Raw genomic sequence first — 17,389 nt, forward strand, 5'->3', positions numbered from 1 at the left:
AGGGTTGGCTGGAAAATGTGATGCCTTCAGAAATGAGATAACAAGAATCCAGAGAAAGTATATTCCAGTCAGGATGAAAGGAAAGGCTGGTAACTATAGGGAATGCTGGATGACTGAAGAAATTGAGGGTTTGGTTAAGAAAAAGAAGGAAGCATATGACAGGTATAGACAGGATAGATCGAGTGAATCCTTAGAAGAGTATAAAGAAAGTAGAAGCATACTTAAAAGGGAAATCAGGAGGGCAAAATGGGGACATGAGATAGCTTTGGCAAATAGAATTAAGGAGAATCCAAAGGATTTTTACAAATATATTAAAGGACAAAAGGGTAACTAGGGAGAGAATATGGCCCCTCGAAGATCAGCCTTTGTGTCGAGCCACAGAAAATGGGGGAGACAATAAATGAATATGTTACATCAGTATTTACTGTAGAAAGGGATAGGGAAGATACAGACTGTAGGGAGATAGATGGTGACATCTGCAAAATGTCCAGATTACAGAGGAGGAAGTGCTGGATGTCTTGAAACAGTTAAAAGTGGATAAATCCCTAGGACCTGATCAGGTGTACCCGAAAACTCTGTGGGAAGCGAGAGAAGTGATTGCTGGGCCTCTTGCTGAGATATTTGTATCATCGATAGTCACAGGTGAGGTGCCAGAAGACTGGAGGTTGGCAAACGTGGTGCCACTGTTTAAGAAGGGCGGTAAAGACAAACCAGGGAACTATAGTCAGGCTCACCCGTCTTCGGAAGTGGGCAAGTCGTTGGAGGGAATCCTGAGGGACAGGATGTACATGTATTTGGAAAGGCAAGGACGGATTAGGGATAGTCAACATGGTTTTGTGCGTGGGAAATCACGTCTCACAAACGTGATTGAGTTTTTTGAAGAAATAACAAAGAAGATTGATGAGGGCAAAGCAGTAGATGATCTATATGGACTTCAGTAAGGCGTTCGACAAGGTTCCCCTTGTGAGATTGATGAGCAAGGTCAGATCTCATGGAATACAGGGAGAACTAGCCATTTGGATACAGAACTGGCTCAAAGGTAGAAGACAGAGGTTGGTGGTGGAGGGTTGTTTTTCAGACTGGAGGCCTGTGACCAGTGGAGTGCCACAAGGATCAGTGCTGGGCCCTCTACTTTTCGTCATTTACATAAATGATTTGGATGTGAGTATAAGAGGTACCGTTAGTAAGTTTGCAGATGACACCAAAATTGGAGGTGTAGTGGACAGCAGAGAGGGTTACCTCAGATTACAACAGGATCTGGACCAGATGGGCCAATGGGCTGAGAAGTGCCAGATGGAGTTTAATTCAGATAAATGTGAGGTATTGCAGTTTGGGAAAGCAAATCTTAGCAGGACTTCTACACTTAATGGTAAGGTCCGAGGGAGTGTTGCTGAACAAAGAGACCTTGGAGTGCAGGTTCATAGCTCCTTGAAAGTGGAATCGCAGGTAGATAGGATAGTGAAGAAGGTGTTTGGTATGTTTTCCTTTATTGGTCAGAGTATTGAGTACAGGAGTTGGGAGGTCATGTTGCGGCTGTACAGGACATTGGTTAGGCCACTGTTGGAATATTGCGTGCAATTCTGGTCTCCTTCCGATCGGAAAGATGTTGTGAAACTTGAAAAGGTTCAGAAAAGATTTACAAGGATGTTGCCAGGGTTGGAGGATCTGAGCTACAGGGAGAGTCTGAACAGGCTGGGGCCATTTTCCCTGGAGCGTCAGAGGCTGAGGGATAACCTTATAGAGGTTTACAAAATTATGAGGGGCATGGATAGGATAAATAGACTAAGTCTTTTCCCTGGGGTTAGGGAGTCTAGAACTAGAGGGCATAGGTTTAGGGTGAGGGGGAAAGATATAAAAGAGATGTAAGGGGCAACTTTTTCACGCAGAGGGTGGTACATGTATGGAATGAGCTGCCAGAGGATACGGTGGAGGCTGGTACAATTGCAACATTTAAGAGGCATTTGGATGGGTATATGAATAGGAAGATTTGGAGGGATATGGGCCGGGTGCTGGCAGGTGGGACTAGATTGGGTTGGGATATCTGGACGGGTTGGACCGAAGGGTCTGTTTCCATGCTGTACATCACTATGACTCTATGGTCAATGATCTTCTCTACTCCAGTAGCACAAATGCACCACCTTTTTCATTATAGCTGTCACCTACTCCATCTCTGTTACTGCAACCACTTCCCACTAAGACCCATGCTCATACTGTGTCCACTGGCCCCAACATCTTCCCAGTCACTGCCACCCATCTGCAAACCCTTATACACCATTTTACATATCCTCTGCGCAGCCCACTCACTCACCTGGGACCACCACTTCACCTTCCACTTTAACTCTTTCATAATACCTAACCCTCTCTCATTCTAGGAGAAAAACAGTTCATAATGGGAAGAAAAACTCAAGATGGGTGGCGAGCTGCCTGACATTCTGCTCCTCATCCATTATGTGCCATTGACTGACCATATCCAAAACCCTGGAAGAGTACTGAAGGCTGCATTTGACGCAATGTGCCAGGACCTCCTGACCAAAGCCCATCTCCCTTGACTTGACTGAGGACTGTTGACAGTGTCCTGGCTTTGCATCCCCCTAATTGTCAAGGCAAAACAGAATTTGTACAAGCCTGTTAGCTCTGGAAAGGCAAGGATGCTGTGAGCTCAGAGTGAGTGCGTGCTGCAACAGAAAACAAAGAGCTGAATGCACGTCTCCAAGTCAGTGTCCTTGCTGCAGCATTACAATGATAGATGCCAGTACAGCCTGAGGTAGGTGCATTGAAGATGTGCCATGAGGGTTCTGAGAGGCTGGCACATACTGGATGGCAATGTCCATAGATGTGGAGTGCGTGTGATTGGTACTCAGATCTGATGCCTAGTGTTCAACATGGAGGCCCTTCAAAGCAAATGGTGAGCTGAAGTCACCAGATACCACCTCTGACTGCCATGTTCAGAGTTCTTGACATATAATTTGTTTGGGTTCATTCGGGAAGATGAGAACCTAAATACTAAAGGAGGCCAAGTTGAGAGATTAAGGTAGTATTTAATACGCTACAATTCCGAGCTGGCAACTCGCTATGGCCTAGTGAAAGATTTGCCTCACTGTCAGCAAATGCATTTAAAATGCAAGGAGATGCTTCTGACATTGAGATAGGTCTCAAATTACTTCTTGTCCAATTCTGCCACAAGTCTCATCACAGTTCATGTCACTGAGGCCTCAATACGATTCTGTACAAAATGCCACAAAACAAATGGACCAATTTCGATGAAATTTGGGACACAGATTTTATATTATCTAAGGGAGAACTGGATAGTTTTGTTGAGGATGCAGGCCTGGATATTTTAATAATCTGCTTTGACTGATCGGGTAAATTGAATGCTTTTACAAATCTTGTGGGACATTTAGAAGGTTGTTCACTGTATTAGAATATTGTGCATTGTCTCAGCTGCAATGGTGCAATTTGTCTTAGGTGTCAAAAAGTGAACAGAATCTTTAAAGCAGTTTGTTAAATGCGGGTTAGTGTGTGGCATCCTCAGTGAGCTGAAAGCTCTTAATAAAACAGTTTCCACTTTCAAACAGAACTGCCAGGCAGAGCTGCACAATTATATTAACATTGAATTAGTATATTGTGGTGAGGATATACATATAAATTGAAAGAAAAAGATATTTTGTAGACAAAGTTACTTCAGGAAAAAAGTTCAATTTTTTTTCTGTCTGAAACCAAAATCAAAAACTGAAGTATTTTTCACAAATCCCAAGATGGTTTATGTCCTTAGTAATCTTCAATTTCAATTCTGGATTCAAAGGAGAGGATAAGTTTAGCAAGTCCTGTCGTACTAAGACTTAAGTCTTGCTATTGCTTCTGAAAGATGATGTGAAAGGGATTTCTGTTTACCTGATGGAATCCTTCCATCAGAAAGTAAAAGCAAACTAGAAAGTTTCAGGCTTCAAATTCTCAAAAGACCATAGGATCAAAAATGGAGCCATTGTGAATTTAGGAAACATTAATCTATTTTGTAAGATTGTGAAGCTTTATACTTACAAACTGACAACATTTGCCGATTGCTAGTTTTCATATCAAACCTGACACAAAAATGTATTTTGACAAGAACAGTGCCTCAAGGGCAACGCCTCAAGTACTATTGTGAAGAAGGTCTGGAGACAGATGTCCTGGTTTATGTTAAAGTTTACACAAACTACTCTAGGATGCCGTACTCTGTCTTCAATGAGCTCTTCTCAGGAACACAGACAGAGATAAATATCAATTGTGGGTGGAGGACCATCAACTCAGTGAAAGACCCTCTTTGTCATTGAAACACTGGCATGTTTTGTGCAAACCAATGTTGTCTTTGACAGAATAGTACAGACTCACAAGATTCCAAAGTCTAGGATTAGAACTGAGGGATGGGCTGAAGCTTGGGGTAACTGCCACAGATGTACAATAGAGAAAGGTAGCTTGTTGAAGATCTTTCCGTCATTATGCACGGAGGGGTTGGAATCTGTTGGAAACACACAGCTGTATGCTTGACAAGAAACACATATTATGACCATCAGCATTATTGAAATTGTATTGAGGCATCTCAAGGTGGGACACGGTGTAAAGAGAAACATTTATTTCTGTAAAACTCTGTACATTTACAATGTGAAACATGTTGCCTTCAGGCAGTATGCCTAACTTGGAACATGTATTGCAAATGTTAAGACTATTACAATGATATTGAGATATTGCCTTCAGAAATTTTCAAGTCAAAATTGTTTTGCAACATCTTTCTAAAAATGTTATGAATAAATTGGTGGACAAAAAAAGTGGCTATAAAGCTTACATACCTGATTAAAAAGGTGCTCGAGGCAGCCATGTAATTTGTCCTGTTTGTCGAGAGGAATTCTCATGTCACAAGGCAGTTCATCACCTGTTTTAAAATTGAGAAAGCATATTTGAAAGTATAAAATAATAAAGGTTGATAAATGAATATTCAATATTTCATCTTATTAATCTTCAAATCATATAAGTGTGCTTTGCAGAAGGTTACTGCAGAAAGCATATCCAAATCATAGGCATTTCACAAAGTTGTTAGCAGTGAGGAGCATCACTGCGCATCTGAGGGGATTAATGTCAATATTTGCTTCCATATAGTATCCATAATTATCTGTGAGTTTCCAATCCGGATGATGCAGTGAAAAAATAAGCTTCCATGTTTTAATGGTGAAGAGGAAAGTATTTACTCATGTGAAAATTCACATGGGATTACATTTCAAAAATGCAGCACAGAATCACAGAAGTGTTATGACACACGAAGAGATCATTCAGTTTATCATGCCTGTATCAGCTTGTTAAATGAGCATCATTACCTAGTTCTAATCTCCTGTTTCTTTCCCATACCCTTGCATGTTATTTTTATCTAAATAATTATTCATTGTCCTATAATCATCAAATACCCAACAGTCATCAAATTGATCTAATCAGTACAGCTCTGCATTTCTATTGCCAAATGTCATGGGTTTTAGTTCAAACAGATACATTTGCTGCATCAGATGACAATAGACGTCTGATAAATGGTACCGTGACTAATGTTGATGACAAATTTGAATGTTGAGAGATGTTAGATGTCATCCTCAAAACACCATACTTGAGATAAGTCAACAAAAATAAAAATGAGCAGGTAACATTTTGAGAAGAGAAATGTTACAGCAGTTCTAAAAATAGTTTCATGCTTTAAATATCAGTTCATTTGGAGCAAAATCTCACCTGATCCCATTTCGTCACTGCCCAGATAGGAGCTCCTGCTGCGATCACTTGTATAGGATAGAACAGAGTCTCGGTTGCTGTTACATTCACTGTAAGAGATCACCAAAAACAAGTGGCATTTTGAGCATCAAAATTCATCAATACATTTGCAACAATACCCTATCAAATAAATGGTCTGGAATTCAAATTGAGATCACTTCCTTTGTATAAATTCTTTCATAGCATCTGGGTGTCACTGACGAGGCAAGCAATTATTGGATTGCTCAAAAAGACTCATCAATTGAGAAGTTGGGAATTCTGTTGTGAGCAACTTCCCAACATCCCATACTGTGGACACGATCTACACAGCACACATCAGAAGTGTGGTAGAATGCTCTCCATTTGCATACATGAGTGCATCTCCAATGCTCAAAAAACTCAAAACCATTCAGGATAATGTCATGCATTGTTAGCATTCAGCTCTTTCTCTGCCAGTGCACAGTGGCAGCAGTATGACTATTTACAAAATGAATTGCAGTAATTCCCCAAGACCCCTTCAACAGTCTTCCAAACCCATGCTCTATACCATCTAGAATGATAAGGACAGAAAGTGTAAGTGCTGGTGCAGCAATGTATGTTTCTGAGCAAGCCACACACCATCAGGATTTTAAATTATATTCGTCATTCATTCCCTATTCCAGGTTAAAATCCTGAAACTCCATCCTAATAGGGCTCAGAGTGTAACTACTCTTCATGGACAACAACTCACCATCACCTCCTCAAGAACAATCAGAATAGGCAATAAATGCTGCCATTGCCAGCAACATTTTCTTTCCATGATATAATAAAACAAAGTAAACTTTTATGAATTATGTTCAAACAATTGGCCATAAGTTTGGCAACTCAGCAAGTTTTTTTTCCAAAATTTGTTCTGAAGCCAACAGTAGTTTACTAGCTTTTACAGGATATGAAGTAAGTAATTTACAAGCATATAAAGCAGTGATGTTTAAAACCTGGTGATTTACACAAAACCAAGTTGATATAATGAAATTCATGTCACAATTTATCATTTTGTTTTAGAAAGAGTATACTGAACATACACCACTTATATTCAGCCCTTGGGAAGCAGATGATTTACATTAAAGCTATAAATAAACCTGTGATAAAATGGCCTGCAACATACAAGGTGCTAAAGTTCAGTAACAGTGAATCTTAAAAAGGAAAGAACATAGCTGTTGCAAGTGGGTTTAGCTGTGGCTTTGCACAGGACAAAATAAGAGCTGAAAATGTGTTGCTGGAAAAGCGCAGCAGGTCAGGCAGCATCCAACGAACAGGAAACTCAACGTTTATATGTCCGAAACGTCGAGTTTCCTGTTCCTTGGATGCTGCCTGACCTGCTGTGCTTTTCCAGCAACACATTTTCAGCTCTGATCTCCAGCATCTGCAGACCTCACTTTCTCCACAGGACAGTGGAGATATGTGCTTGAACTAAATATGGTACTACAAACTGCGTAATATTCTGTGTAATGCAGCTAAGTTACCAATTTAGTTTTCAATGTGTTGTTAAATATTTTTGCCTTTATAGCCACATGAAACTATGCAGTCATTGCTGGAAACAGCAACAATTTTATATTGTGCCATCATAACAGAAGACTACATCAATTCTATAGCTAAACAAATGCTGAAATTTAGTAGCAGAGATTCCATTTTATTTACTTAATAATATTTTACGTAAAATACTTCAATTTTATAAACGGCACCTGGCAGTTTATAATATCTTTTGGTTTCAACTCAAGACGTATTATGGCTGGAAGTTATTCACCCCATTCCTCTATTTGCCTCCAGAGGGCAATATATTAAAAAGACTCCTGTTTTCTTGTTCAAACATGGACAAATACATACCCAATTATGCTGCTGTTACATTGGAGTTACACAGGGGCAAAATAAAACTAATATTACCTTATGACATTTCTTAACATATCCCAGACTGCAGAAATAACTATAACAATCACCCAAACATGTGCAGGTTAAGAGAACTGGCCATGCAAAATTGCCTGGAATGACTAAGGATGTGAGAGTTACGGGGATACAGTCGGGACTGAGTCTGGGTGGGATGCTCTTCAGAGGGTCGGTGCAGACTCAGAGTCAAATAGCATCTTTCCACACTGTATGGATTCGATGATTTTATGAATATATTCCTGTTATTACTCCATCTATTCCTATCAGAAAGATGTTGTGAAACTTGAAAGGGTTCAGAAAAGATTGACAAGGATGTTGCCAGGGTTGGAGGACTTGAGCTATAGGGAAAGGTTGAATAGGCTAGGGGTGTTTTCCCTGGAGCTTCAGAGGATGAGGGATGGCCTTATAGAGGTTCATAAAATCATGAGCGGCATGGATAGGATAAATAGACAAAGTCTTTTCCCAGAGGTGGGGGAGTCCAGAACTAGAGGTTTAGGGTGAGAGGGGAAAGATATAAAAGAGACCTAACGGGCAACTTTTTCACACAGAGGGTGGTGAGTGTGTTGAATGGGCTGCCAGAGGAAGTGGTGGAGCCTAGTACAATTGCAACATTTAAAAGCATCTGTCTGTGTATATGAATAGGAACGGTTTGGAGGGATACGGGCTGGGTGCTGGCAGGTGGGACGAGATTAGGTTGGGATATCTGGTCAGCGTGGAGGGGTTGGACCAAAGGGTTTGTTTCCGTGCTGTACATCTCTTTGACTCTATGACCGGAGCATTTAATAATGGTTTGGAATTAGGTGTTTTCAGGGTTTTCCAGAAAAGGCCTCAAGTGCTGCCCCAGAAGCTTCCTTTGAGTACTATTTGTTTTTCAAATAACCCAAGTTAGATTTAAAATGAGCAAAGCCCATTCTTAGCATTTTTTTTAAACAACCAGAAGTATTATCATACACAACTGAGCAACATTCCTACCAAACTCACCATGACTAGTATTTTTGGGTTCTTTAAAAATCCACCGCTAGTAAAAACACTCATGTAGCCAATTCAATATTTACATGTAAAGCAATGCAAACCATCAAGAGTGAAGTTTGGGGGGATGGGGGGTGGGGGTGGGATGGGGTGGTTAGGGAGAGCAGGAAGGGTCTAAATCAAAATGGAGTTGGAGAGGGAAATACAGCACTGTAAGCCGCCCCCCCCTTAGGTGACCATCTCTCACTAAAGGCATTGATGGACACCACGTGCTCTCTGTCCAGCAACACCAAGTACAAAAGTCACAATGGAAGAGGATGGGCAGACAGTCGGCAAGAGTAACTCAACCCATTATTTAGTAATCCTGAAACTAAACTGCAATCAGCTATTGGGGGGGGCTTATGTATTTTCAGATCTACATAGTATCCAACAACAGATACTTATAACTCCATGTAGTTCCTAGTGAAGGAAAAGTGCTTGGATTGTTTATTACTCAGTTATGAAACTCTGAACTGATTGTGAAATACTTTGCATCCAAAATACCTGGCATAAATTGCCCCAATAGTGGAAAATGGCTTCTAGAGGACACCTGAATAAACAATTCTTTCAACCTCACTATTCTCTATAAATACCTGCAACAGCCAAATATTTCAAACAGCCAAAAAAAAGGTTTCAACGTTTGGAACTGAACTCGTGAGAAAATTGTTCACAGACTGGTGGAAAAAATGCTTTCAAACAGCTGGTATTTCAAGCCTACAAGAAGCATGAAGAAGTTGTAAGAAGTAAATCTGTTTCAAATCAGTCCACAATGGAGCAATTGATTAATTTAACTTGTAGTGTCTGCATTTTTTAAAGGACAAATTTAGAATGACTATTTCATGCTTCACTCTTGCTTTAAATGTTTATTGGCCACATAAATAATGCCGCTTATAATATTCCTGACCTTATTTAACAGTTTTAACTTTAAAAATTAGAAATGGCAGATGAAATTGCTTAATTCATAGTTGGCATGCAAGCAAGGATTTCAAAACATCCAGGACACATAATTCCATGGTTTAAGTTTGAGCAACTTGGTTATTTGCACCTCATGCTAACTGCTAAAGTATGAATGGGTAGGGTGGCAGGGGTTGTAAGCAGGGCATCACGAAATTTGCTTATCTTTTGTCTTTTCTTTGATGCACAATTTTATATTTCTCCAAATCAAAAAAGGAAAAATAACAAGCAAGCATGTACACTGGGTGCAATAAATCTATGACTCAACAGCCTCAAACTAATAGAAATACATTCAATTTCAACTGGGGACAGTAGTGGGCAAGGGGAGGAGGAGAAAAGGTTTGCAAAATATCCAAGAACAGAAGAAATACTAGGAAAGTTGGAACATGGGTTTTAACCTTTACATAATAAATTATTAGAAATCAGAATTATAGAAATTACAGAAACCAGAAATGATAATAAATATTGCAGTAAGATGTGCTTAATGTGAAACATTCACAATACTGCAACACACCAGGCATGACAGAGCTGAATCAAGCTGGATGAAAGTTATGAATCAATCTTCTTGTATTTCAAAGATACAATTGATCTGATAGTACAAGTTATTCCACATCCAAATTAATTTATCAATGTAAAGGTATAGACAACTGTTTAGACAGCAATTATTTCATGAGTGAATAACTCATTAAAAAAAAACTTTTGAAATAATCTTGTCAGCTATATCGAAAGTTAGTGTCCTTATGGTTATTATGCAGAAATAGTTTACTAGCTTGATCAGTGATTTCCCACAAAGTAAGTTTACATTGGATAAATAGAGTGCATAATTGGGATGAGGCCAGAATCTGAGACACAGAAAATTTCCCTACAGATTAATTGTTCTATAATCACTCAAGATTAAATCTTACAGAAAAATTGCTGAACAAAACCTGATCAATAGAATCCTATCAGAAATTCAGCCAGCCAGGGAATGGTTCATGGCACAATTTCAAGAACGAATATTGAATGGTGCAGTGAGCAAGCCGGAAAAAGAAATGCCGCAAGGTGGCTAAGGTGAAGATAAAAACCTAGTACAAGCTTACAAACCTTACATCTGTGCTGTAAAGTTCTGTGCTTAAACTATGAACTTATAATATTTGTTCAAATAAATTAATCATTAAAAGAACGCACAATGTTTGGCTGCTAGCAGATATCTGTACCTGTAGGAATCCCTATAACTTGTTGTATCGTGTCCAGAGTCATCCTGCTCTTCCTCATTCACCACAAAGCAGACTCTCTTCGTTCCACAGTGTTCAGCTTTGTCAATATCATTTTCTTCCATCAGAACAGATGGGGGAAGTGTGAGGTCTGATGAACTGTGCTCTGAAGTCTCAGACTGGGCAGGCTCAGTTATTGAGGACAGCAGGCTGGAGACAAACAGAGACAATATTACAGTCTAATCGACAATAAATGCTATACACATGGGAATAATTTTCCCTTTCTTGGTCAAACCACCTGGAAAAAAACAGCTTGCATTTCAGTTGGATTGGGCACCACTTCTTGCATTTAGTGACACGTGTCTCACGACTTACAGGCAAAAACTGTAATTCAATACAAGAAAAATTGATTCACGTGACAGTTAAACCTTAATTTAGTAATTGTAAAATATTACTCATTCATCAGTTGATGCATACCCTACAAATAGAACATTACAGGTTCTTGATGGACCAAGTTCAGAAATCAGAATTTGGAGCTTAATCGAACTTTATCCTTTCTAAGTTTAGTATCTTGTTAACTATGTCAGAGATCCTATTGTGCTAGCCAAAAAGTAATTTTTAGAAGCATGATGTCCAAAAGCAACTCCACAGGAATGGTAACAAAAGTACACAATAGAAGAAAATGATCAATTTCTTTCACTGTTCATTTCTGCAGATTAATATATGATGAGTTTAACATGAAATTTCTGAATTGTTATGAAAAATTAGATTTATAGTTACCCATTTGCTCAAGTTAGTTAAAGCTGCATGGATCAATCAGACAAAATACTCAGAACTGATCCCCATTGTTACATTATTTCACCCAGCAGCGAAACAAGTGCTAATTTTCAAATGCCACAACATAGAAAACTAAAAGAAAGGAAAATTTCAATGCAGGTTGTGCATAAAAGAAATCAGAAAGACAAGTTAGCACAGGATTCACCATGCACATTCGAACAGTTCTGAAGAAGTTAGCAGGTGCAGAATAATAGGAGAGATGAGGTTTACTAGTTGAAAAATAAAACTACTTTCATTTTGAGTAGGAGGGTCAGTGGGTCAAAGAAATGGAGGTTTAAAAAAAAAGTCATGCAAATCTCAAAAACCATTGGTGCAGCAAAATCATTCAATAACTATCAGGTCATTCAAAAGCAAGCATGAACTCAATTGCTACAATGCCAATAAAAAAAAGCTCAGTTTTGCAGAATGAGCAATGATTAACATTCAATTCAGATTCACTATTACTTACACCTTTATTTGCATTACATATTGCTTCATTTCTTTTAAAGAATTCTCCAGTTTAATAAAAAGCTGGAAGAAAGTGTCTTGAATCTCCAGATCTTCCTGCTTTAATAGAAAACTCAGGCCTCCACTTTCTTGAGCCACTTCTCCATTCTGCTGATTTACCAACTCCTCTGGATCCAGCTGTTGGTCGCCTTCTCCCTCCTCAACTATTAAACACTTCCATTGGGGTGCTGCCAAAGTGGTGATGCTGTGCCGAGTGTAGTTCATAGGATTTATAATTCCTGCATACAAAAACAAATTTCAGTGATATTCATTCCGCTATTTCACCAGCAATAAAAGCACCATTGAATATTCATCCTAAAGGAGGATCACCAGACCCAAAATGTTAACTCTGATTTCTCTCCACAGATTCTGCCAGACCTGCTGAGACTTTTCAGCAATTTGTTATTGTTGTTGGAAATTACACATACTTAGGATCAAGAACAGCAATGAACAATATGTAAATTTTGAGCTATGTCGATCACCCAGTCGAAAACATTGATCCATCAATCTGAGGAATACATTTCAAATCCCAGTTCTGATGGTTAAAATCATCTACAATCACATAAAGCTTCAGTAACAAGCAGAAAGATGCAGCTCAATGAAGCACAGAATCTAGCTGCAGGTGGGGAAAGGAAATAAGTGTAAATTCAGAACACGAGTGCAGACTGAGTCCAACAATAATAAAGAACTTCAGCCTCGAGCAACAGGATACAGTGTAAAGTAAATGATGCCTGAAAGTAACTTTTATATAATGTCAAGTACGCTAACTGGTTGCACAGAATATTCTCAACATTCTTTTCAGTTGCCCAAAGTTTGCTGTGCTAACAATACCAATCCTGCTCATGTTATGACAGGGTAAAACTGAAATTCTGATATCTGTTAGCACATAGGTAAATGTGGGATAGCAAAAGTTGGAATCAGCGATGTTCAGCTGGTTGAGCTGTTGCCAATGGAACCTATTCAGAAATCACTGTAATGAGATAACTTTAGTGGCAATTGTCGACTAATCATGTTCTAAGAGCAGATGAAAAGGTAAGGGCGTATGTATTCAGAACATGAGATTTTACCTTTACAAATAAGAAACTGTATACAACACCTCTAGCTTTAATTGTCTTTTGAACAAGTATGAAGTCTTATCCTCTCAGGAAATTAATGTTGCATAATTTTCAATTGCTTCTTTTTAACTTGATGCTAAATAATTAATAACGCACATCTTGATTATTCTTCTTGTTCTGTGATTTAAATGCAACTGATTTTTTTTGCCTCGTGCTTCACAGCCTGTGAAGATTCTTCAACCATATTGATTGAAGAATGATCTGTTCATCAATACCACAGATCCCCACAGTGGACACAACACCAAATTTTGATAGGTACAGCCATGAAATTCTCACATGCAAAATATGTGGTGTGATGAAATTCAATGCTTTTTGCATCTAATTCTACTGTATAAACCAACAATATGTGAATATTGTAACATGCAATTCTGGTCTCCTTCCTATTGGAAAGATGCTGTGAAGCTTGAAAGGGTTCAGAAAAGACTTACAAGGATGTTGCCAGGGTTGGAGGATTTGAGCTACAGGGAAACGCTGAACAGGCTAGGGCTGTCTTCCCTGAAGCATCAGAGGCTGAGGGGTGACCATATAGAGGTTTACAAAATACGAGAAGGCATGAAGGGAACAAGTAGCAAGCTAGTGGGTAGTCCAAGTATGTTTACAAGGTTTTGTGAATTTGCCATCAGAACTTCTGTGTTTTCCCTCCAACAAAAAATGTAACAGCTGGAACCAACAACCAGAACCCTAACTGCAGGTCTCTTAACTGATGGATATGTTTGAATTTCTTGCACCTCTAACCAGAACTGGCCCAATTAATTGTCTGACATCGACAATAACAATACATTTATGCCTGGACAGGCTGGTTCTGTTCAGAATCATTAAATTTTTAACTTTTGATAATTAACTCCAGGTTGCAAGAACAGGGAAATGCTTCTGAAAGAAAAACAGCATCTAATCATATCAATGTTTAATAACATGTCTAAGTTTAATGATGTTAATGCACATGATTTGGCTTTGAGCTATTATTCAAGATCATGTTCAATAAAAGTTGCCAGTAAAAAGAAAAAAACTCAAAAAGATCATATTTTCCTCTGACAAAGATTTACTTGAAATCATTTTTTCCATAAAATTTGATCTTTAAAAAAAACCTATCTTCCATTTCCAAGAAGTGTTTCCAAGTCCATTTCCATTTCTAACACATGGACAATTAACAAGCTGAAGATGACTAATTTTTCCCCATTCATCAAGATTTATTCAACAATTAAGCATACAGTTTCGCTGCAATATAAAGCTTACCTTCTGTTGGAAGTTTGTAACCTACAAGCTGAAGGTCCAATTATAATACCATAAACATAACCAAGGAGAAGTAGACTATTGAATTGTGAGCCTGGTCCATCATTCATTACCTGCGCTGAAAATGTGTTGCTGGAAAAGCGCAGCAGGTCAGGCAGCATCCAAGGAACAGGAGATTCGATATTTCGGGCATAAGCCCTTCTTCAGGAAGCTGATTTCCCACCTTTCATTATATCATGGCTGATCTGTATTTTAACTCTACTCATTACTTTGGCTCTACATCAATCCACATTTGTATCTAGCAAAAAATCTACCAATTTCAGATATAAAATCGCTCATAATATATCACATTTTTATCACCTCCAAGGAAAACAGTGATTTACTTTTATGTTTTTGATTTTGGATAAAATATTTCCTACTCATAATGCAGTCGCATCTACATTGAGAAGATAAAACACAAGCAAGAGAACTGTATTATTGTACATCTCTAGTCATTCCACAAGGTGATTCACAGCTACCAGTCATGTGCCATTTTGATTGCCCACCCCATTCTGGTCTCAACCGGTTTCAATAAAGCTCACGGAACAGCACATCGTATTTTGACTCAATGTTTTACAACCTTCTGATAACAGTGCAATAAGGTCAGGTCACTACCATTGCTCTCATTTCCTGTAGACATCAGATACTGACAATAAAACATTAAATAAATGATACAGCACAGAAAGGGACCATTCAGTCTGTCTTGCTCATGCTGACCCAAAGATGTCCTTTCTAATCCCATTTTCCTGCACATGGCCCATAGCCCTGCAGTTGACAGCAATGAAGGTGTAGATCCAGGTACTTCTTAAAAGCACTCAGGGTCACAGTCTCCACCACCATCTCAGGCAATGAGTTTCAAACACTCACCACCCTCTACATGAAAAGGTCTTTCCTCTCATCCTCTCTAATCTTTCTGACAGTTGGCTTAAATCTATGAATCTATGGTTTTTGAACTTACTGCTAAGATAAACAGGTTCCTCCTGTTTATCTCTCCCCCTCATGATCTGATATACCTGAAATCATGTCACCCCTCAACCTTCTCTGTTCCAAGCAAAACAACCTCAATCTCTTCAATCTCTCCTCGTAGGTACAATTCTCCAGCCCCAGTAACATTCTGATAAATCTTCTCTGCACTCTCTCTCTAGAGCAATCACTTCCTTCCTGTAATATGGTGACCAGAATTGCATACAATATTCCAGTTGTGGCCTCACTGATGTCTGCCTCTATACCTCTTCCAATGAAGGACAGCATTCCATATGCCTCCCTTACAACATCTGTACCGCTAACATTACAGATCTATGCATTTGCATGCCAAGATCTCTCAATTCATCTAACCCTCCCAGTACTTTCCTGTTTATTGTGTATTCCCTTTTACTGTTTGATCTCCCTAAATGCATTACCTCACACTTATCAGAGTTGAACACTATCTGCCACTTTCCTACCCACTCCACCAACACTCATAATTATATCATTTCAGAGCTTACAGCTCTCTTCTCCACTATCGAGTACAGGGCCAATTCTTGTTTCTGCAAACTTCCCAACTGTGCCCGCCATGTTCAGGTCCAAATCGTCAATGTATAACACAAACAGCAGGGGTCCCAACACTGACCCTGCAGAGCACCACTTGAAACAGCTTTCTATTCACAGACGTAGCCATCGAACATTTTGATCCTGTTGCTATGCCAACTTTGGATCCAATCTGACACATTACCTCTATCCCATGGGCTTTTATTTTTTTGATCAGTCTGCTATGTGGGATCTCATCAAATGCCTTACTAAAATCTCTGCAGACAACATCCATTGCATTACTCTCATCAATCGTCCTTGACACTTCCTCAAATAATTTAATCAAATTTGTTAGGCATGACCTTACATTAAAAGCCATACTGACAAGACTGATGAATCCATCTAAGTAACAGTTTATCTGATCTCTCAGAATCAGATTTGATTCGAACAATTTGCCCACAATTGAAATAAGGCTATCCGACCTACATTGTTTCCCAATTTCCTTTGTACCCTTTTTAAACAAAGGGACCACATTTGTATTCTTCCAGTCCTCTATCACTTCGCTTGCATTTAGAGATATTTGAAGAATATCCCTCAGAGTACCTACTATTTCATCCCTGGCTTCCTCGAACATCCGAGAGGGCAATCCATCTTGCCCTGGTGATTTCTGCCATCATATGCTGTTACTTCCTCGTTTGCTACCTTAGGCAATTGTTGTAAATCTGACACATACCTAAATTCATTCAGTTCTGTTGAAAGGTCATCAAAATAAAATCTCTTTTTTCTTCTAGATGTTATTTGGCCGATTCAATATTTTCAACAATTCTGTTCTCAACATCTAATTTTATGTAGGAGAAAACAGGACTGCAGATGCTGGAGATCAGAGTTGAAAAGGTGCGTTGCTGGTAAAGCACAGCTGGTCAGGCAGCATGTGAGGAGCAGGAGAGTTGATGTTTTGAGCATGAACTCTTCATGAGGAATGAGGGGCTGGTCCAAGGTGAGGGATGAGAGGTACATGGGGTGGGGTGTTGGGTCTGGTGGGGGGGGGGGAAGGTAGGTAGCTGGGAATATGATAGGTGGATGAAGGTGAAGGGTGATGGTGACAGATTGGAGATGATGGTGGAGCGGATAAGTGGGAAGGAAGATGGATAAGTAGGACAGTTCAAGAAGGCAGTGCTGAGTTGAAAGTTTGTTTCTGGAATAGGGTGGGGGGGACAGGAAATGAAGAAACTGGTGAAATCGACATTGATCCCATGTGGTTGGAGGGTTTCAAGGCAGAAGATGAGGTGTTCTTCCTCCATGCATCAGGTGGCTCGAGTTTGGCTATGGAGATGGCCCAGG

General features: G+C 39.3%; 1 protein-coding gene across 2 annotated transcripts in view; it reads right to left on the reverse strand.

Moving 5' to 3' along the window:
• prex1 (phosphatidylinositol-3,4,5-trisphosphate-dependent Rac exchange factor 1) overlaps window positions 1-17,389 on the reverse strand; it is a 223,134-nt gene that overhangs the window by 31,826 nt on the left and 173,919 nt on the right. For both annotated transcript variants that reach the window (XM_060836352.1, XM_060836353.1), the window contains exons 25-28: window positions 12,121-12,397; window positions 10,839-11,045; window positions 5,743-5,831; window positions 4,824-4,906 (exon numbers count right to left, since the gene is read on the reverse strand). In XM_060836352.1, coding sequence (XP_060692335.1) covers window positions 4,824-4,906; window positions 5,743-5,831; window positions 10,839-11,045; window positions 12,121-12,397 — 656 coding nt within the window. The remainder of the gene's footprint in view (window positions 1-4,823; window positions 4,907-5,742; window positions 5,832-10,838; window positions 11,046-12,120; window positions 12,398-17,389) is intronic.

The sequence above is a fragment of the Hemiscyllium ocellatum genome, chromosome 15 (genome assembly GCF_020745735.1).
Source record: "Hemiscyllium ocellatum isolate sHemOce1 chromosome 15, sHemOce1.pat.X.cur, whole genome shotgun sequence".
Taxonomy (NCBI): Eukaryota; Metazoa; Chordata; class Chondrichthyes; order Orectolobiformes; family Hemiscylliidae; genus Hemiscyllium; species Hemiscyllium ocellatum.